General features: G+C 42.1%; 1 protein-coding gene across 1 annotated transcript in view; it reads right to left on the bottom strand.

Moving 5' to 3' along the window:
• The window catches only part of FAM171B (family with sequence similarity 171 member B), a 50,942-nt gene that overhangs the window by 6,831 nt on the left and 22,119 nt on the right, over nt 1-21,992 (bottom strand). Inside the window, exons 2-6 of the mRNA XM_081312728.1 lie at nt 16,614-16,847; nt 14,662-14,754; nt 9,560-9,718; nt 2,508-2,678; nt 752-868 (exon numbers count right to left, since the gene is read on the bottom strand). Coding sequence (XP_081168854.1) covers nt 752-868; nt 2,508-2,678; nt 9,560-9,718; nt 14,662-14,754; nt 16,614-16,847 — 774 coding nt within the window. The remainder of the gene's footprint in view (nt 1-751; nt 869-2,507; nt 2,679-9,559; nt 9,719-14,661; nt 14,755-16,613; nt 16,848-21,992) is intronic.

Below are 21,992 nucleotides of genomic sequence, written 5' to 3'. Positions count from 1 at the left end.
CCTCTCAATCAGCACTGTCATAACTTAAAACATTGCTGAATGAGTGGTTGTTACCGGAGGACTACCTATATATAGAGAGAATTAATCCAACAAGATACATAGATCTGGATCATACTACACAAGTAAGGCATACTATAAGCACATGCGCTTCTCCTCCCCCCTGAAGGTTTAAATTCACGTTCAAGCAAAAATTTAATATCCAACCTTAGACTGCATTAGGAGTGAAGCTGATGACCTCTCATGCATATTAGATTTTACAACATCTCCTCTAAATAGGACATTCCCTCACTCTCGAACAGGGGTCTTCCAACCTGGCCCTTTTATGACTTGTGGACTTCAATTCCCAGAATTCCTCAGCCAGGCATGCTGGCTGAGGAATTCTGGCAGTTGAAGTCCACATGTCATAAAAGGGCCAAGTTTCAAGACCCCTGCTCTAGGAACTCTTTCCTAGGCTCTTGTTAGGAACTGAATTACCATGTGTGCTAGATGTTTACGAATATAAATCTGTGCATATCTTGTAATACCTAATTGCACTTACTTTGGCATCATTTAGAATATTACAAGACCACAATTTATTATGACCCAAAGTCACATTTCATAAGCCTAAAGAAACTCCACCTTCAACATAAACAAGAGATAAATCTCATCATCTCAATTAAATTTGGGAAGAGTTAGACTTCTATGTCTTGTGTTCTGACTTTGTGAAAGTAATAAAAATTAAGACAAAATAATTTCCATTTCCCCAGTTTACCTCTAGTTCCGGGCAATGGGGCTGCTATCCAATATCCCAGACTTGCAGCAGTATATGTCCATACTAAGTGATCATCCATGTTCTTTACCATTCCCAAGCCACGGTTAATCCAAGCACCTGTAAGACAAAAAAATAAATAAAAATGACATGTATTCTTTCAGACTTTCAACTAAAAACGGATGTATCAAACTTTAGGCAACTCTTTTATACTCATAATGGCATACTCGTAATAAATGTATTAGAGGCAGATCCATCTAGTCCAGCATTGTTTTTCTAAAAGTAGTTAAAGATATACTGATCTATCTTTAATACCTAGAACAAGGTAGGCCTCATTTAAAAACAGGTGGTTCTACCACTATACAAAGTTAGGATAGCCATATAAAGTACCCCCGGGCATCACATGATCATGTGTCAGGCAGGCCAGTTTTATGACAGATCGCAGCATTACATGGTCACGTGACTCTTTTTTGCTGGTTTCAAATGAATGAGTTGGCTTTACAACTGTAGTATTTGCTTAACGACCCACCACAATAAAGGCTGGAAAATTGCTTCTGATCTCATGGGTGTCTCCACTTATGACCACAATGATTTACAATCATAATTTCAGGCTCAATTAGGATCATAAATTGAGGATTACCTATATTCCAAGTTATGACTCGAAGCAGCTAAGCATTTATTATTAAAATGTAGACCTTAGCTCAGACATGTCAAACACAAGGCCCTCTGCTGCCCGACACTGTAGGTCTCCGCGCGCTTGCCACCTGTGCGCGTGCTGGTGAGGCAACGCAGGTGGCGGGGTAGGGGTAATGCCACGGCATGGCCCCTGCACTTGGCCCCCTCCGTCCAACCTCATCCTCCAACTCTGCTGCATATGCAGGAGTCCCCCACCCACTGCCCCATCTGCGACAGCCCTGGTGTACAGCAAGGGCGTGGAGCCCCCATCCCCAAGAGGCAGCCGGGAGTCCACAGCCCACGCAGCAGAGGGGGGTCCGAGCGCTGCAACCACCAGTCCGGTCCTCCAAGCAGCAGGTGGAGGCAGAGTGTGGAGGGGGGTTACGGCTGCTGAGTGGAGAGTGCTATAGATGGATGCTAGAGAGCTTGGTCAGGTCTCGGGGGGGGGGCTCAGGTAGGTCGGTGTGGGAGGGCAGGCAGAGGCTTCAGGCAGGTGGGATTGTGCTGCAGTTGGGCAGGAGGTGCTACAGACTATGATCCCCGGGATCTGGTCCTCCACAATGGACTCCTCCAAAAACAATAATAATAATAATAATAAGGTGGTGAGAGCTTGTTACTGGGGAACCTGTAACTTTCCCTGCTGGCTTCTTCTTTGACTTTGTTTGTGAGAAGCTGGCCAGGAAGGTCACAAATGGCGATCGCATGACATCCCTCACTACAACGTCGTCATTGTAAGTTGGATACCAGAGTGCCCAGATTGCAATCACAAGGCTGTGGGGATGCCGCAACGGCGACAACTTTAAAAAAATGTCGTAGGTTTATTTTTTTTTCCAACTCTGCCACTGCTTTGAAGAGCCACTGAATGAAGAGACGTAAACTGAGGACTATCTGTAGACTGCAATCTGTACTCAAAAACTGGAAATAGGCATCCTGCATCAGCTGGATTTGCATCTAAGAAAGCATATTTAGGATAATCTCGATCGGGATTTTTTTATTTTTATTTTTTACAAATAAAGGAAGCTTTCAAAAGCTAAGCTTTCTTCCAATCGTAAGCAATACTATTTGGCCATAGGAAAGCACTCACCGGTTTTCATGTCAAAAGTCCAGGCTGAGATAGGTTGCCCTGCTTTTACCTCACTTGTAGGCAGAAGCGGTAAGGTGATCTGGATGGAGCCATCCACCTGCAGCTCTTTCCCGCCTGAAAGTATCTTTACGCATATTGCAGCAAGGGGAGTCAATTCAATACTTTTGAAACCTAAACATACAGAAAAGGTGGTGTTAATTGACTTTTCCTGATAATGGGAACAAATAACAGTTTTGAGGCAGCTTCATAAAATCAGTGCTATTTCCAAGTCATAGAGGTTGGTTTGTTTCCCCCCCCCCCCCCATCTCCTATGGGCTCCTGTGAAACTACTATTATAGCTATTTAATCTGAACCTGGGAATATCCCACTCCTGGAAGCAAAAGTGCTTCTGCATAACTACTGGAAATGCCAGCTTTGTTTTATTTAATGTTTTGTTACATTCCAATCAACAGATGCACACATAGATTGTTACGACTGTAAAATAAAGTGACATTTACCATAGTAGTTGATTAAAGTAATCATATGTGAATTTAAAATTAAGAATGAGTACTGTCAAGATTTTAGTATCTTTTTTTTTTTTGGAAAAAAAGCAGATGGTTATCCTCCTCATCCTATAGCCTATTTTCTGCTGAGCCAACCCCCTTTTCCTTTCACCTGTATTTTTCTAATTATCTGATTATCAAATTAGATTGGAGGTAACATTAGCCCACTAAAATAAAAATAAACATATGCTCTCATGAGCTTCATTTCACTTGAGTTTAGAAATGTGGGCAATATTGAACTTAACCACCAGATGGAGATAAAAACAGAAAAGCAGTTACATTTCCAACTGTTCATAATTAAATATCCAAGCATGTTTTAGATGACACCCAATCCAAGAGAGAGATTAAGAAGTGACAGGTCCCATTCACCACCCAGGAAGGTTTTGGCAAGTGAATAATTCCTACTAAAGTATTTTCCAAGGAATATTGGCATATGAATACTTGCCAATGGATTGATACAGCAAAAGGGACCAAGCACCAGTTCTGATTTGTAGAGTTTTATCTCTGGAGGCATTCAAGCCAAACAAGCAGTACTGTAAATCAGGGCTTTTCAACCTTTTCACCCATTGTACCACTTTTAGGATATGGCAACATCTGAGTACCACCAGTCGCCTAGCAAGGTGTCAAAAACTTGATGACCAAAAAAAAGGGAAAAAAGTGATGAAGTACGGGTAGTCCTCGACTTACAACAGTTTGCTTAGTGACTGTTCGAAGTTACAATGGCACTGAAAAAAGTGCCCCCCAAGCCACAGCCGAGCAGGACACCTGTTGTGATTCAGGGTCAGCCTGTGGGTTCGGCAGTTGGGTTGGACGACTCAGAGGAGGGGGGGGTGTTGAAGAGCTTGCTGAGGGGGTTGGAGAGCTTGCTGATGAGAGCCCTCAGCCAGGCCTCTCCCACCTGGTCACGACGAAGACCCAGCTGTGTGAGCCTGACAGCGTGGATGAAGATGACCCACAGCTGGCCCTGTTCAAGGATGCCCGACGCAGGAGGCAGTCAATCAGGAGTAAACAGAGGAAGGCAATGGGGCACCTCGGAAGGAGGCAGAGAGAAGCCACGCCCTGAACTGTATAAAAGGGGAATGCGTGGGAGGGCTGGTTTGCTGAAGGCAACCGCTTGAATAGTTCCTGTTTCATAGCTCCTGTTTCATGGTTGGTGTCTTGTTTTGCTCTGTTTTATGTTAATAAATTTGGCAGGCTTAATTCCAGCCTCTTGCCGTTTGTAAAGGGGTTGTCCCTGCCTTTTCTGCAGGGCTGGTAGCAGGCTGGTACAGAACAACACCTGCCTGACTGCCCGGTGGCACTCTTCCTCCTGTCCAAGGTTTTCATTGTTGTGAGCATTTCTGCTGGGGGTAGGGTGGGGGGTGTTTGGTTTTTATTCCTTCCCTCTGCTGGGTGGTTGCAGCAGGTTTTGGTCATTTCACATGATCCCAGGACACTGTGACCGTCATAAATATGAATCAGTTGCCAAGCATCTGAATGTAAATCACAAGACCCTGGAGATGCTGCAACATTCCAGCTGATCGGTGCTTTTGCTGGGCTTAGAAGCGCCAGGATCAGCACCAAGCTCCAAGCTGGAGCCTGGCCCTTCCCCTGAGCCCTGACAGCCCTGCAGCTCCAGCCATCTCTTGCTCAGGCTTGTGCGGTGCTGCCACCAGTTCAGCTCATTCCCCTTCCCCCGCTACCACTTTTCTAGGATGGTCGCGTACCACCTGCCAGGTGCCAATGTACCACAGGTGGTACCCGTACCATTGGTTGAAAAGCCCTGCTGTAAATTAGCTCACCTTGGTTGAATTTATTGATCTGATACTCCTTTCAAGCCAAATGATCTAAGCGAATCGTGCAAGGATATTATAAACAGTGACTTTTGTATGGGATGACATTTGATACTGTATCAAAAAATAACGAATCTGCCTTACATCTACCTCAGTATTGCCTAAGCTGGGGTACAACAGCCTTCCACATATTCAGACAATTGCTATCAATGAGAAGTATTAGATACTTCACAAGATAAATCTTATTTCCATTTTTGTACAAGGCTATACTACATGAACAAGTTACAGAAATAAATGCACTGATACCAGTCCCACAAAGAGCTATGTGCAGCACAGTCATATACACATTTAATCAGAGGTCTGATTTAAGTTTGACACCCGTGCTGTATGCACTTATTTGGAAGCACTGCAGTTAATTAATTAATCAGGCCACATGAAGCTGAAAAACAATGACAGCCACACTGCAATGCCCCTCCAGCACCAAAATACTCATAAACTACTGCATGCCCTTAGGTTTGTTTTTATTTTAATATACATAGAAATTATTTGAAAGAAACATCAGAAATTTCAGCATAATCTAAAGATGAAAAACAGAATGCCCTAACTGTACCCTGTTTGCTAGTTTTTTAAATGCAAAAGGGGGAGTTATGTATTATTGATTTCAGCCATCTCCAGCTCCCTGTACTGGAGCTTGGAACAGATGAAAAAAACTACACTGATGTATCTCAACCACCCCAAGACCTACCAGGTAATGGCTGATACTAGACTTCATTATTACTATACTCATTAATGAATTCATGACTTCCAGGTATTTAACAAAGAAGAAGGTACTGAACTTTTGAGAGTATGTGTATACCTTACCTCCAAATTCCAAGCTATTACTTAGAGCTACTAATGTTACAATGGTTGGATTGTAGGGGCTCTCTCAATCTGATTTTTCATTTGCACACATTACACAGCCTTGGTGGAGCAGTGGGCTAATGCCTCCTTAAGTAACACCAGCTGCCTGCAATTAGTGCAGGTTCGAGTCCCACCAGGCTCAAGGTTGACTCAGCCTTCCATCCTTCCGAGGTAGGTAAAATGAGGACCCAGATTGTTGGGGGCAATAAGCTGACTTTGTAATAATGCTGCTTGGGGGGGGGGGGGCGAAAGCCCTAATAAGCAGGCATATACATAGAATGAAGGCTACTGCTAAGCTTGTAAGCCGCCCTGAGTCTTCGGAGAAGGGCGGGATATAAATGGAATTAAAATAAATAAATAAATAAATAAAAATTCCTAGATAGCCAAAATATATCAATTCTTTTAAAAAATGGTGCTTTTCAAAAAAGTATGTATATTTTTTTCATCACCGTTTTTTGTATCTCCAAAATTGTCCACCTCGTCAAAAAGAACTTTTGATAGTTTCCCTTGGGTTGTTTTAATATCTTTTTCGGAGGCTCTGTCCTTTTGAGGATAAACTACTCCATTCCACTCTCCCATTAAATATCCACTTTCATATGGTAAGTCCATTGATTTAGTCATAATTTCTTTGTAAAAAGTAACTTTGTCTTCATTTGGAGCATAAATCCTCATTCTCAAAATCTTGGCCATAGGTAAAGCAGCTTCCACCCAAACATATCTACCCTGATCCTCAGTCGGTATCAGTTCTGGTTGTTTAGAAGTTAAGTTTGTTGTTTAAGTTGCAACGCTGCAATTGCAACTAGAAACTAACCAGCAAATACCGTTTAACAATACTGTATGTTATTTCAAATGTGCAAAATTTATTGTAACTTCGAACCATTATTATTAAATGAACTGTAGTAAATTGAGGACTATCTACATTTCCTCCTAAATGGTAGGGAAAAGGGGGAGGATTATTAGCAGGTCAATTATGCAATAATCTTTCCTGTTGGCTAAAGTTACTATCTCAAAAACACTGAAAAACTAAGGTAAATCTTTTTCCCCCAATACATAATTTATTTTTAAAAAAAAACCACAGAAATTTTGAGCAATATTTTAATTCAACAATTTTTTATTCACATTTTCCTCCTTTATGTTGCTACATTAGTATAGATTACCTTTTTCTGAAGCAGAAATATTGAGTATAGATGCCTAAAACCTATTTCTCCTTCAAATGATATATCCATCTATACCAGGGGTCGGCAACCGGAAAAAGGCAAAGAGCCACTCAGAACCGGTTCCGTCACAAACACAAAAAAGTGGGAGCCGCAAAATGTGCGCGCGCGTGCATGCACGCACGCGCATGCGCAAAACAAGGCAAAACGTGCACCAGCCCTGCCCCCATCCACCTCCAGTATGGATGGCTCTGCCAAAAGAAAAGCAGCCGAAGCAAGCCTCCCATTGAGAGAATGGGGCGGCGGAGGCTTGCAAAACGGCGGATCCAGCCTCTGCCGGCGGCTTGCAAAACGGCGGATCCAGCCTCTGCCGGCAGACACGCTTGCAGAATGGCGGATCGAGCTCGAAGGAATCAGCTGCCGGTGGGAGCGAGGCGATCTGTGCGGTCCCGTGACAGCCAGTCGGGCAAGCAACGCGAAGAGCGGCAGGGCTTTATTTTTGCACCGTGGAGCTCCCCCTCCCCTTCCCCCCAAACTCCCCCTCCCTCCCCCTCCCCCCCACTTCCCAGAGCTGAATACAGGGTATTAACCGGCGGCGGAGGCTTGCAGAACAGCGGATCCAGCCTCTGTCGGCGGCGGAGGCTTGCAGGCGGATCGAGCCTCCGCCGCCGACAGAGGCTGGATCCGCCATTCTGCAAGCCTCCGCCGCCGGTTAATACCCTGTATTCAGCTCTGGGAAGTGGGGGGGGGGAGTTTGGGGGGACACAATAAAAGTACGATACATCAATAAAAAGATCCAATTTGATTTCCCCCCCCGCCACACACACACACACACACACACACAGGTTGGAGACCCTCCGACGTGGCTTGGGCACCCAGAGGCTCCTGCTGCCCCCTTTTCTCCACCGGGCGAGAGAGGCAAAACGTGCACCAGCCCTGCCTCCATCCACCTCCAGTATGGATGGCTCTGCCAAAAGAAAATCAGCCGAAGCAAGCCTCCCATTGAGAGAATGGGGTGGCGGAGGCTTGCAAAACGGCGGATCCAGCCTCTGCCGGCAGCGGATCCGCCGTTTTGGAAGCCTCTGCCGCTGGCAGAGGCTCGATCCGCCGTTTTGCAAGCCTCCGTTGCCGGCAGAGGCTCTATCCGCCGTTTTGCAAGCCCCGGCGACGAGAGGGAAGGTGGGGAAGCGCGCACAGCCCCGGCGACGAGAGGGAAGGTGGGGAAGCGCGCACAGCCCCGGTGACGAAAGGGAAGGTGGGGAACCACGCACAGCCCCGGCGACGAGAGGGAAGGTGGGGAAGCGCGCATAGCCCCGGCGACGAAAGGGAAGGGGGGGAAGCGCGCACAGCCCCGGCGACGAGAGGGAAGGTGGGGAAGCGCGCACAGACCCGGCGACGAAAGGGAAGGTGGGGAACCACGCACAGCCCCGGCGACGAGAGGGAAGGGGGGGAAGCGCGCACAGCCCCGGCGACGAGAGGGAAGGTGGGGAAGCGTGCACAGCCCCGGCGACGAAAGGGAAGGTGGGGAACCACGCATAGCCCCGGCGACGAAAGGGAAGGTGGGGAAGCGCGCACAGCCCCGGCGACGAGAGGGAAGGGGGGGAAGCGCGCACAGCCCCGGCGACGAGAGGGAAGGGGGGGAAGCGCGCACAGCCCCGGCGACGACAGGAGCCAACGGGGGCGGGTGGGCGAAGCGCGCCTTTCGCTTGCCGGGGCTCTCAGCCCCGGCGACGAGAGGAGCCAACGGGGGGCGGGCGGGTGAAGCGCGCCTTTCGCTCGGCGGGGCTCTCAGCCCCGGCGACGACAGGAGCCAACGGGGGCGGGCGGGTGAAGCGCGCCTTTCACTCGGCGGGGCTCTCAGCCCCGGCAACGACAGGAGCCAACGGGGGGCGGGCGGGTGAAGCGCGCCTTTCGCTCGGCGGGGCTCTCAGCCCCGGCGACGAGAGGAGCCAAGGGGGGGGCGGGCGGGCAAAGCCCCGGCGACGAGAGGGAACGGGGGGGGGGAAAGAAGCAGATCTACTTACGTTTTACTTCTTCCTCTCTTCCTCCACTCTGCCAAGTGCAGTAAAAAAACAAAGGTTTGTGGGTAGCCCACAAACTGTTTGTGGGCGGTCCCACAAACCAACCAATCAATTTAAACTTTTCAAGTTTTTTTGTGAGAAGTTTAAATTGATTAAGTTTTTTTAGTACCACTTTTTTTTTCAAGAGGGAGGAGGCCTGGGAGCCGCATGGGACGGCTCAAAGAGCCGCATGCGGCTCCGGAGCCGCGGGTTGCCGACCTGTGATCTATACAAATTAAGATAAACTTCAATTCTTCTACTTTTTGGTTTATTGTTTTCACCATCCAACTTATCGTTTTTATCATTTTTCCCTATTGCTGATGTATATCTGTTTCATTAGAATGAAAAATAAACATAACATTTCAAGTAGGGATGTGCTTGGGCATTTTGGCTTTGGAACAGCAGTACATCTGTAACATAAAGCATATCATCACCACATAATTTTATCAGCTTATAGACTCAAGGATAATGGCTCCATATGTCTGCTAAATATCTCAGTCAACCATTACTCATCTAGGAGGTTATTTTCAAGGCCCACAATAAGGGGATAAATACTGGCATAGAGCTTTTAAAGATGAGGTAAGAAGGATAAAATCTCAAGAATTAATGATCAGTCTGACCTACCTGATTTATTTAAAAGAATTCCTGTCGTATAGAAAAAATGTTCCACTTTTAAAAACTGTTGCGGCACTGTAAGATACGCTGTTACATTAGTGATATGGTGGTTCACAGGAAGTTTAATTAGGTATTTTGGAAACTGAACACTTGGCTGAGATTTCGCATCTGAAAAATAGGTAGAATTTTAAACCAGGGATTTAGCAATGCTTTGTTTAAATAATCATATGACCAAATAAGAAATACTTGTTATTTTTTAACTCTTTCCAAGCAATTACATATAATTGAAAATATTCTGGAAATACGCTACATGAAGGCTAACCTTAGAAAAAATGATATCATAAAAGACAAAGCAATGATGTATGCAGTACCCAATTACTAAGGTGATACAAAAAGAGCTTAGAGCTTTCTAAAAATATCATCAAAGCAAAAAAAATTCTTCCTAACAAAAACATTCTTGTTCTTTAATCCCAGTTCAGAATGCTCCATCATTACATTTACTTTAATTCTAATCTGAAATAGATCTGGACAGAAAAATCAAGAGAGAATATCTGCCCCAGTCCTTTTTCAACTGCAAATAAAAGACAAACAATACGAAGCAAGACTTGTCTACTGCTTTCATTTGACACATTTGTTTTCCTTCATTTTTATCTTTGCCACCAGCAATTTTTCTGTAAGTAACAAAAAAAATCTCCTGTAGCACATTAAATACTAATACGTAACAGTACAGCATGTCATACCTTTTCGCTCTAAAGTGCCACATCTAAACACATCCTATATGGGGAGCAACAGGATGGCACCCTGACAAGACCAAACGGCCTTGAGGTGCTTAGAGCTCCAAGATCTGGGACTTTAACCTACCTAGTTCTGGATGGGGCTGCACTACCTCAGAAAGACAACGGTTTGCAACTTGAGGTTTTTTCCTGGATTCATAACTCCTAATCAAAGAGCGGGTGGCAGTTACAATTAGGACAGCGTTTGCACAACTTCAGTCGGTGTGCTATTTGAGGCATTTCTGGGATCAGGAGTCATCTCATGTTTGGACTACTGCAACGTGCCCTACGTGAGGCTGCCCTTGTGGAGCATTCAGAAGCTTCAACTGGCGCAGAGTGCAGTGCAGTGGAGTGGGCAGTTCTTGAGGTCCCTAGGATGACCCATGTTCACACCACTGCTCTGCAAGGTGCACTGGCCAGCGGTCTACTTCTAGGAGCAATTCAAGGTGTTGATTACTACCTTTGAAGCCTTGCAGGGCATTAGCCTAGGTTCCTTGAGGAACCACCACACAGCACTGGGACTGGCCCGCCTGACCCACGCCAGCACAGGAGGCATGCTGGAGGCCCCGTCAGCTAAGAAATTTTGGCAGGCAGCGTCTAAGAGAAGAACCTGCCCTTTGGAACATCTCGACCCCTGAGATGAGATTGGCTCCCACCTTCCTGACTTTCCACAGGAGCCCAAAGACCTGGCTCTGCGAGATGGCTTGGGGCCCTAATGGAGAGCATCACACTGGAGGCGGCTGATGAATTCAGAGGCAATCCTGCCTCTCCCCTCTGCAGCTTCTGTTCCTTCCCTCCCTCAGCTTTTAATTATAATTGTATCTGGATTGGGACATCTATTTTATTCCTTTAGAGGTATTTGTATGTTATGATTTTAATCTTTTAAGCTGTCAGCCGCCCAGAGTTATTTCATTATGAGGTAAGTGGCCAATAAACTTAATGAATAAACACACCCACAAGATCTGAGTTTTTTCCCCTCAAATGTTGGTATCAGTTCTGCTGGCACAATGCCAAGCACCTGAACTGTGATCATGCGACCATGGGAATGCTGCAATAAGCACAATTTCAAGGATTGGTCATAGGTGCTCTTATATAGTGCGCCATTAACTTTCCAAAGGTCACTGAACAAATGGTTGATATGTGAGGACTGTCTGTGTAAACTATAACATGGGAAAAAATTGTCCTTGCAATCTTGCATTTGATTCAGTCCCTTAGCTTTAAATTCATTACTTTCTTCTAACTCCTTATTACTGTTTAATTTTAAACTTCTTGACTCTAACAAAAAAACTAATTCTATTTATTAGTATTTAATCAAAGAGACAGATTCGTACTATTAGTCAAAATAGAAATGTTTATTCTTCCAAAGCAATAAAATAATAATAATAATAATAATAATAATAATAATAATAATAATAATAATAATAATAATAGGAAGAAGAAGAAGAAGAAGAAGAAGAAGAAGAAGAAGAAGAAGAAGAAGAAGAAGAAGAAGAAGAAGAAGAAGAAGAAGAAGAAGAAGAAGTAGTAGTAGTAGTAGTAGTAGTAGTAGTAGTTGGAAGGGACCTTGGAGGTCATCTAGTCCAACCCCCTGATCAGGCAGGAAACCCTATACCATTTCAGGCAAATGGCTGTCCAGTCTCCTCTTAAAAACTTCCAGTGTTGGGGCATTCACCACTTCTAGAGGCAGGTTGTTCCACTGGTTAGTTGTTCTAACTGTCAGGAAGTTTCTCCTTAGTTCTAGGTTGCTTCTCTCCTTGACTAGTTTCCATCCGTTGCTTCTTGTCCTGTCTCTTCAGGTGCTTTGGAGAATAGCTTGACTCCCTCTTTTTTGTGGCAACCCCTGAGATATTGGAACACTGCTATCATGTCATCCCTACTCCTTCTCTTCATTAAACTACACATACCCAATTCCAGCAACCGTTCCCTATATGTTTTAGCCTCCAGTCCCCCAATCATCTTTGTTGCTCTTCTCTGTGCCCTTTCTAGAGTCTCAACATCTTTTTTACATCGTGGTGACCAAAACTGGATGCAGTATTCCAGGTATGGCCTTACCAAGGCATTGTAAAGTGGTATTAGTACTTCACGTGATCTTGATTCTATCCCTCTGTTAATGCAGCCTAGCACTGTGTTGGCTTTTTTGGCAGCTGCAGCACACTGCTGGCTCATATTGAAGTGATTGTCCACTAGGACTCCGAGATCCCTCTCACAGTTACTACTATTGAGCAAGGTACCAGCTATACTATACCTATGCATTTGATTTTTCCTGCCTAAATGTAGAACCTTACTTTTTTCACCATTGAATTTCATTTTGTTAGATAGCGCCTAGTGTTCGAGTCTGTCCAGATCCTCTTGTATCTTAAGCCTATCTTCTGGAGTATTGGCTATTCCTGCCAGCTTGGTGTCATCTGCAAATTTGATGAGTTCCCCATCTATCCCCTCATAAGTGCTGTAGTCGAGGATATATTATTTGACTTAGACAGATAAGACACGAGTGCATGATCCTGTTTTTCTCAATATCCAACGTCCATTTTCTTTTCTCTTAGGATATGGTGTAAATACTAAAAAAAAATATTTTTAAAAAATGAAAAAAGAAACCCAGAAAAGGTAGGATTAATTAAGTCACCCTTACTTCACAAACAAGACATTGATGAAAGAATATCAGTTGTTATAAAGAATATCAGTTGTTATAAAAACAGCAACAATAGCCTTTCGTTCCTTTTTTCTTAACAGATATTTCTCAAAATATCTCTTTATTTTGTAGCTTGTGTTTTAGACAGCAAGCCTGGAGAAGCAGGATTAATTTAATTTATGTGCAGTGACCCATTAACATCCCCTCATTAGATAGAGGAATGGAAAAGGAGAGGTGTTGATAAAAATGTGCAAAGGCGGCTTTTAGACAGCTTTTTCCTTGTTTGCCACATGTAGCAGAGAGAGATCCTTCAAGAAGACAATTTCCATCTTCAACACAAATAGATGGAGCAAAACAGGGGCATAACCTCCAACAGTTCTATAAGCCATTCACTGTGGGTTACCACTGAACTGAAACAATTCAACCCCTATTTTAGTGCTGAAGAGAACCCATTCTAGAATGGCATTAAAATGAGTACGTATGATGTTGTGGTAAAGAAGGGTGCGACTAGGGCTTAGGACTCTCAGGCTTTAGTCAACTCTCTCTTTTGTGCTTGAAATAGTCACTGCCTCTCAACTTAACCTCCATTACTGAGCTTCCAAGAGGATAAACTGCATCCAGTTTTGGTCACCACGATGTAAAAAAGATGTCGAGACTCTAGAAAGAGTACAGAGAAGAGCAACAAAGATGATTGGGGGACTGGAGGCTAAAAGATACAGGGAACGGTTGCTGGAATTGGGTATGTGTAGTTTAATGAAGAGAAGGGTGAGGGGTGACATGATAGCAGTGTTCCAATATCTCAGGGGCTGCCACAAAGAAGAGGGAGCCAAGCTATTCTCCAAAGCACCTGAAAGCAGGACAAGAAGCAATGGATGGAAACTAGTCAAGGAGAGAAGCAACCTAGAACTAAGGAGAAACTTCCTGACGGTTAGAACAACTAACCAGTGGAACAACCTGCCTGCAGAAGTGGTGAATGCTCCAACACTGGAAGTTTTTAACAAGAGACTGGACAGCCATTTGTCTGAAATGGTATAGGGTTTCCTGCCTTAGCAGGGGGTTGGACTAGATGACTTCCAAGGTCCCTTCCAACAACTTCTTCTTCTTCTTCTTCTTCTTCTTCTTCTTCTTCTTCTTCTTATTATTATTATTATTATTATTATTATTATTATTATTATTAATTATATTATTATTATTATTAAATATAAGGCCAGAAAAGATCCGCAACTTCTGTCCAGCCAACGAATCCACTAACACGAATTAGCAAATTAACCATTCAATACAAGTCTGCAATTGTTGTTTTACTAAAATGTAAAATAACCAAAATGCCTCTAACTCTTTGCATCTATTGCTTGCAACCCATGCTTAAAAACACAAGCTGGAAACTGTGCTGACTTCAGCGCATAAAATGAACCTTTATTGTCAAAGTACAACTATGTGTACATTGAGATTAGCTGAGCCTCCCTTTGTGCTCCCACCCCCCCCAACACACAGTGACAACAAACCCTCCATCTTACTATACCATGTGAACCAACTACACCACACACCGGCCTCCCAAGTCAATTCTGTATAAAATTCACAAAAGTTATTTCTCATTCAAAAGCCTAACAGCCCACGGATAAAAGCTGTTTTTCAGCCTGTTGGCTATATCACATGGCTATATTGCAAGAGAAGATGGTTTGCAAACATGGGTATGTTCTGTTCCTACTTACCAGATAGTTTCCCAGTGATTAAAACTGTATCATCAAATAGCCATATATTTGCCTGGCTTTGAGGGAACAATGAAAGTGTAACAGATGAATATACTGTGGGAGATAAAATAATAATATATTATTACATAAGTATGTATTATAACACTGTTGCCATGAAGAGTAGTAAAAGCTAGGTAGAAAAGGCTATATCCTCTGAAAAACATAAGGATTATACTGATTTTGATTAAGTAAAGCAAAAGTTCAGTTCCATTTAGCAGACTTCGGAGACAAGGGGATCACCTTTCATTTTGGACAAAGGATGCCTGTTGCTTGGTAAAGAAGCATCAGGCAAGTTACTTTTCTCAGGGCTCTGCTAAATCAAGTTTTTCTCATGATAAAACTTTCATAGGATGATCATTGTATGAGAAAAGTCCTAAGTTTCTCAACACTTTTTAATATTTTTCTATAAATCAACTCATACACTTACCATACTTTATTTTAAAAATAATGGGAATTTATAGATTTTTGTACAGGTCTAATACATTGGATTGTATAGAAAATTTTATGTATGACATTAACTAACAGTGGGAAAAGTATGGAAAATTTAGGAGTATAGATGTACTAGTAGGAATCTGATTTTTTACAGAGATCAGGATAGGATTTGCTTTCCTTTTTTCTTGCCTTGGGGAGAAGGAAATAGAAGCTTTATGTCATTTTGAGCATGATTCTTTGCAATTTTGCTAGACAGACTCTTTACCTTTTGGGTGAAGAATATATTCAGATTTTTTATTCATATGTACCTTAATTAAAAATTGGAGTTTTCAATACATACATTCCCAACAGACAACAACTTAATATGGATTGTAAATTTACATTTCATCTCTAAATGTGATATTTTTTAAAAGTAATCTAATATGTGTACAGTATATTAAGTGTAAAACGTTTCCATCTGTCCTGTTTGCCATGGTTTGCTCCCTAGAGACTAAAATGGATGTTTTGAAACTTGAGCTGGCCATGAACAAGGAGTGTATATCAGAGGTGGTCACCCTTTGAGAGCTGCATGCAATGAAATTTCATTCTGATGTATGCCGATTGGTGTACATTCAAAGTGACAATAAAGTTGTTGTTGTTATTATTATTTAAAACCATTTGACTGGATTATTTGGTACTAATTTTATATCTATCTCAAGACTGTGAAATGCGCTTTTCAGGTTGAACTGAGCATAATCTATTTTAGATTTTATATGAGTAAATATATAAGGAATACTTTTAGTATTCTTCCATGGGAGGAAGAATGAATATATGTCCATTTATGTATGCAGAATGTCTCATGTTGTTAGCTGAAAACAAAAGTTATCCACAATAAAGATTAGACCGGATGATACAACAAGAAATAGAAATCCAAAAAACTGGGAAAGCCATTGGGAAAGCCAATGAATGCAAATTATACATAAATGGCAAAAAACAGAGCAAATACATGAAATTTTGTACCATGGTAGAACATTTAGTAAAGAGGAAAAAACAGATTGACAAAATGTAATTGTGCAAAGGCTAGTAGAAAGATAGTATATCACATGTGGTGTGGTGTGAGAAATGAGTGTTCTATTAAAACAAATGTCTGTGCATAAGAGCATTCTTCTACTCATTTTATTATATGGAAGTGAGGATTTGGTATGTTAGGAGGAACAAAGGTAAATTTAATACAGTGAGAAGAGATTAGTTAAATGATAAATAAAAGAGACTGGGTAAAGACTGAAAGGGTGATGAATATAGAAAAAAAATCAGTATGAAATAAATGAATTGTTTTGCTCAGCAAAAATGAAAACTGAATCACAACAAATATAAAAAAGGAGGTTAAATGAATAGAAGGAAGAGGAAAATGTAGAAAGTAAAGGTTAGATGAAAAGTATATGCCACCTAAATTACCCAAAAATTGGTTTAAAGAAAATATTTCTTGTAGCTTGTTTACTTACTTGGCATTCTCCCAGTTTTCCAAGGTAAAGATGTTAACATATAACCATCTTTATAAGAAATAATGGTTAAACTCAGACCTAGCTGATAGGGAACCTGTATCAATACTGCTCCATTTTTTCCAGTTAGAGTAGAATTTGTTTTAGTATAGTTGACAAAGATGTCTACAACAGCTTGGTGTAGATATTGACGACTGATTATATCATTAACTTGCACTTTCAGGGTAAACATAGGTCCTACAAGAAAGAAAAGAAAAGAGCAATCTCAATTATTTTAATTACTTTAAAAAAAAGAGAGTCTGATTTCTTGGGGATGCACTTTTGAACATCTAGAAAAATATTTGCAGGTTTCATGACTTGAGAGAAAGCAAAACACGATTCATATTACTGGATTGTTGAGACTTCTACAGAGAAATAGATCTATGCATTTTCTTACTTATATCCCATAAAGCGTGCACTGATTTTGCATATCCATAAGGATGACTCATGCATATTTTTTTTAATCCCATTTATATCCCGCCCTTCTCCGAAGACTCAGGGCAGCTTACAATTTAAGCACAAACCCTTAAGTGAAAAAGTGGAGGAAGAAAAAGTGTGTGGCACAGTATCAATATAAAGTTCCTCTGCATATTAATGACGTACATGAAGGGAATAGAATACAGTTCACCACGCAAGATAGGTTGATTTCAGTCACATTTCCTATTTGTTAGTTCACAGTTTTTTTCAACCAAGAGCAATCAAAAGATTATCTCATCTGAAGCTAAACGTAAGTTTTATATAATTTAGAAGCTGACGTTCTCTGAAAAATTACACCTACAGAGAGATAAAAGATTTGTGGTACTCTATACGTTTGCAAATGCAGAAAGCAAGATTATTCACATCCTGAAATAGTGGAGAATTTTAAATCCTATTTTTCCTGGAATACTTTGTTCCTGAAAAGCAAATTCCCATGCCACCTGAAGATGCCATTTCCCTACAACAGCTAATGCTGTAATTCTTTACCTACCGTTTTGATTTTAAGGCCAAGAAAATTTACCCTGGAATCAAAATGCAAAGGTTAGAAACATGAATCAGGAAAGATAAATAATGTTTATGCATGACAGAATTGGTCCAGATTGGAAAATGAAGACATCAAGTATGGAAGCACAAGTAGGAGAACAAGATCATACTACTGAATCTCTAACCACTTTAGACCTGCACTTTCATGTTCTGGAATAGAGATTAAATAAAGATTGATCAACTCAGATAAAACATGTCATCTTTGACTCACAATTTCCTCAATTACCAGTTAGAAAATACCATTAGTAATTAATATGAGATTCTTGGATGGACTGTACTGATAGCCCTCCAGTTGCAATCAATTTTTCATCAGCTGTTTCAAGTTATGGCAAAGGTGAACAAAAAGTACGTAGGCCCAATCCCCAAAGTTTCAGCTGCTGCAGTGCCTCTGAGGTCATGTGATCAATACTTGGGCACTTGGCAGCTCGCTCTCACTTATTACTTCTTATTCTCACTGATCAAGCATACCCAGCCTGGCCTTTCACAAGCAACTACTGGCTGCATGAGGTCTTCTTCCCAAGATCACATGGGGTGGTTTCCTCATAAGATTACAGAATTACATGTGGCCAGCATTTGCCTCATGAAGGGCCAGATTAGGCATGCCTCAGCAGATTAGGCATGCCTCAGACGCAAGAAGATGCAGAAGGTCTGGTAGGGTGATGGAGTAGTAAAGCATGAAGCTACAGATGCTTTGGAGTATAGGGCAATGAGGTCAACTGAGGCTTTGCACCATGTTGCTGGGCTGGGTTGGCTGAGGTGCTGGGCCCATCTCATGCCATCCAGTCATGTTTCTGATAATGAATGTAGAAAGATGCAGGGAAGGGGAACACAACTGTTGCTTTCAATGGACCTTTTCAAGCACTGGAAGATAGTCCTTCTTGGAAAATGTTGAAAAAAGTAAGGTTTTACATTTAGGCAAGAAAAACCAAATGCACAGGTATAGTTTAGGAGGTGCCTTGCTCAATAGTAGTAACTGTGAGAGGGATCTCGGAATCCTAGTGGACAATCACTTAAATACGAGCCAGCAGTGTGCTGCAGCTGCCAAAAAAGCCAACACAGTGGTAGGATGCATTAATAGAGGGATAGAATCAAGATCACGTGAAGTGTTAATACCACTTTACAATGCCTTGGTAATGCCACACGTGAAATACGGCATCCAGTTTTGGTCACTATGACGTAAAAAAAGATGTTGAGACTCTAGAAAGAGTACAGAGAAGAGCAACAGAGATGATTAGGGGACTGGAGGCTAAAACCTACAAGGAACGGTTTCTGGAATTGGTTATGTCTAGTTTAATGAAGAGAAGGACAAGGGGGGACATGATAGCAGTGTTCCAATATCTCAGGGGTTGCCACAAAGAAGAGGGAGTCAAGCTATTACCCAAAGCACCTGAAGAGGCAGGACAAGAAGCAATGGATGGAAACTAATCAAAGAGAGAAGCAACCTGGAACTAAGGAGAAACTTCCTGACAGTTAGAACAATTAACCAGTGGAACAACCTCCCTCCAGAAGCTGTGAATGCTCCAACGCTGGAAGTCTTTAAGAAGAGACTGTACAGCCATTTGTCTGAAATGGTATAGCGTTTCCTGCATGAGCAGGGGGTTGAACTAGATGACCTCCAAGGTCCCTTCCAACTTTATTATTATTAAAATCAGGTGAGTCCAAGTATTGTACTGATTGTTTGTTGTAGAACTAAGAAAACTCACATTTATGCTCCCCAGTTCACTACAGAACTTAATGGAATTCTTTCAGGACAGTCTCCTCTCATCCTGTTTTCCCTCATAGATTTGCTGATGTGGCCATAATATAAAGGGATATCCTCCCTCTCTACTAGACCATCTTGAGCTTCAAGAAGAAATACAGAATACCATTGCAATAAATAATCTAATCTATTCAAGACTTTAAAGTTTACTAGCACACATTCATTATTGTGCAAGGCAGCTCCCATTTTGGCTCTATGCTAGCAAGCACTTAGTTCTGGTGATCAGAAATAAACTTTAAGTGCTTTTTATTTATTTATTAGTGCTACTTATTAATGTAATCAATAATGGGTGAATACATATAAAAAGAATGTATATTTCAAGGCTCCTCAGTGGAGACAGCAATGGATTTCTGGACGCTGTCCCTTCAGATATGATTTATTACCACTTGAATTACTGTCAATGAAGGCTGGCTCACGTTTTCTATAGCTAATGTAAGGACAAATACTTGTAGCAACAGCTTCTGTTTTGCTTATAAAAAAGATCAAGATTCTGACAGTCCTTTAATACATGTGGAGGCAGTGATCTCCAGTAACAGGTTGTTCATTTGTTTATTGTTATTGAGAAATCTCACTTCCTCAGTTCCTAATAACTGGTATCATCCTTTCCACAGCTATTTAGCGGCCTAGTTTTGCTCAGTGTTGTCAAATATATTTTATATGGTACCATATAAAAGCTTCAATTACACAAATCTATGCTTACAGCCAAGGACCAAACTGTAAAGGAATTACTATCAATTAAATATAGAGGTTTGGGATATAAAGAGCAAGGGGCTGGCTTGCACCGGAAAGAAAGGAGAGGGAGGAGGGGGGTTCTCACATTCTCTTCCTCAGTGTTGTGATTCAGTGTCAGCCTGTGCTCCTAGCAGCTGAGTCCAATGAATAGGAGGAGGAAGAGGGGTTTGGAGAGCCTTTGGTGTCAGAGGGAGGCTCTGATACACTGCAGGACTCTCAGCCTGGCCCCTCCAGTCATGTTCCTCATGAGGCTCAGCTGTGTGAGTACAAGGTGTCGGACTCAGAAGAGTCACAGCTGAATCTGTTCAGAGACGCTAGGAGCAGAAGGCAATCCAGCAGAGCAGAGCAGAGAAAATCAATGAGGCAACTCAGTGAGAGGAGAAGGCAGTGAGAAGCCACGCCTTGGGACTGATAATAAAAGGGGAAGGTGTGGGCGGGGCTGGTTGCTGAAGGCAACCATTTGAAGACATTCTAAGAGAATTCTGGTCTGTTCTTGCTAATCTGTTTGACTCTTGTTTGTTGACTCTTGTTTGATATTTTGATTTATTTATTGAAGGAAATATTCTGTTGCTTTTTTGTTTGAACTGTAAATAAATTTGGGTTGGGTTTTTTCAGCCTATTGACTGTAAAAAGGAGTTGTCGCCAACACACAAACAGGGCCGGTCGTAGGCTGGAACAGAACACTCAGCACTAAATCAGCCCAGAAATCTTTTCCCTGTCTTTTCAGTTTGCCTTATTTCAAAAAATTCCTGATGTATGCTTCAGATTTTCCAAAAGCTATCTCCAATATGCATTTCCATCTCACTTGCTAAGGATCTCACCCAGGGTGATTTATTTGGTCATGGCTGAATGAACATCATTTTCCATGTCTCATTCGTGCTATCTCCTGCTCAGACGTATTGGTGATATGAAAGGTGCACTGACCTATAAAGAAGAAATCTGCTAAGCTGGAGATACCAGTCTTCTTACTACATACATTAACTCGGCATGCACAGTTATCACAGAAGGCCAACAATAAAAGTAGTCAATAGATTCAGCTCACCCCAGTAAGACAACTCATGGGGAAGCTGTGCCTCTCTGTAAGAGTCTGTCACAGGTCTGGAGGTGGGCCAGGCACACAAACACAGACTTTTTCTTCTAGTGAACTGATAAGTGGAAGGTGAGAATAGGAGTTTAATTTCCCCTAGGAAGTTGCTGTAGGAAAAGGAGCGGCTATTGTGCTGCCACCAGAGTCTTAAAAAAACAACGAAGTTAACTGGGAAAAACTGACACTTGCATTTAATTGTACCACATATGTTCTGTGCATTTTTAAAATTCACAATGAATACTTCAAGAAAGAGGACATTTAAACTGATTACCATTTACATTCAAATATTAATTCAAAAACTTAGATAAATGGGACTGTTTTAACTTTTAGGTGAATAAATCATATTTTAAATTAATAGAACAGGAAATAGTGTTTTTTAAACCCCATATCATGACAAAGGCCATGAGCAAATTATATTATGAATAAAGGGCTTTGGATTTTTGATGGATTCCAAAAATTAAGGCTATTCCCTTCCAGCTCTGATGACGTTACCTAGTTGGCTAATGAAACGTTTGTGAGAAAACAACCAAGCTCAGACAGCACTACAGACTCATAGTTCAACCCTCAGCTACAAATATTCTCTTCTATTCCACATAATGATGGTCTTCTAAATCGGGGGTGTCAAACTGCCGGCCCGTGGGCCAGATGTGTCATGCCAAAAACGTGCCCACCCCATTGCCAGCAATGGAAAAAATGTCGCGATACGTCGTGACACGTCACGTAACATTGCGGGTTTGACCCCCTT

The sequence above is a fragment of the Vipera berus genome (assembly GCF_964194415.1).
Source record: "Vipera berus genome assembly, chromosome: 1".
Lineage (NCBI taxonomy): Eukaryota > Metazoa > Chordata > Lepidosauria > Squamata > Viperidae > Vipera > Vipera berus.
The sequence above is the reverse complement of the archived record's forward strand: the minus strand, read 5'-3'. Positions and strand labels throughout refer to the sequence as shown.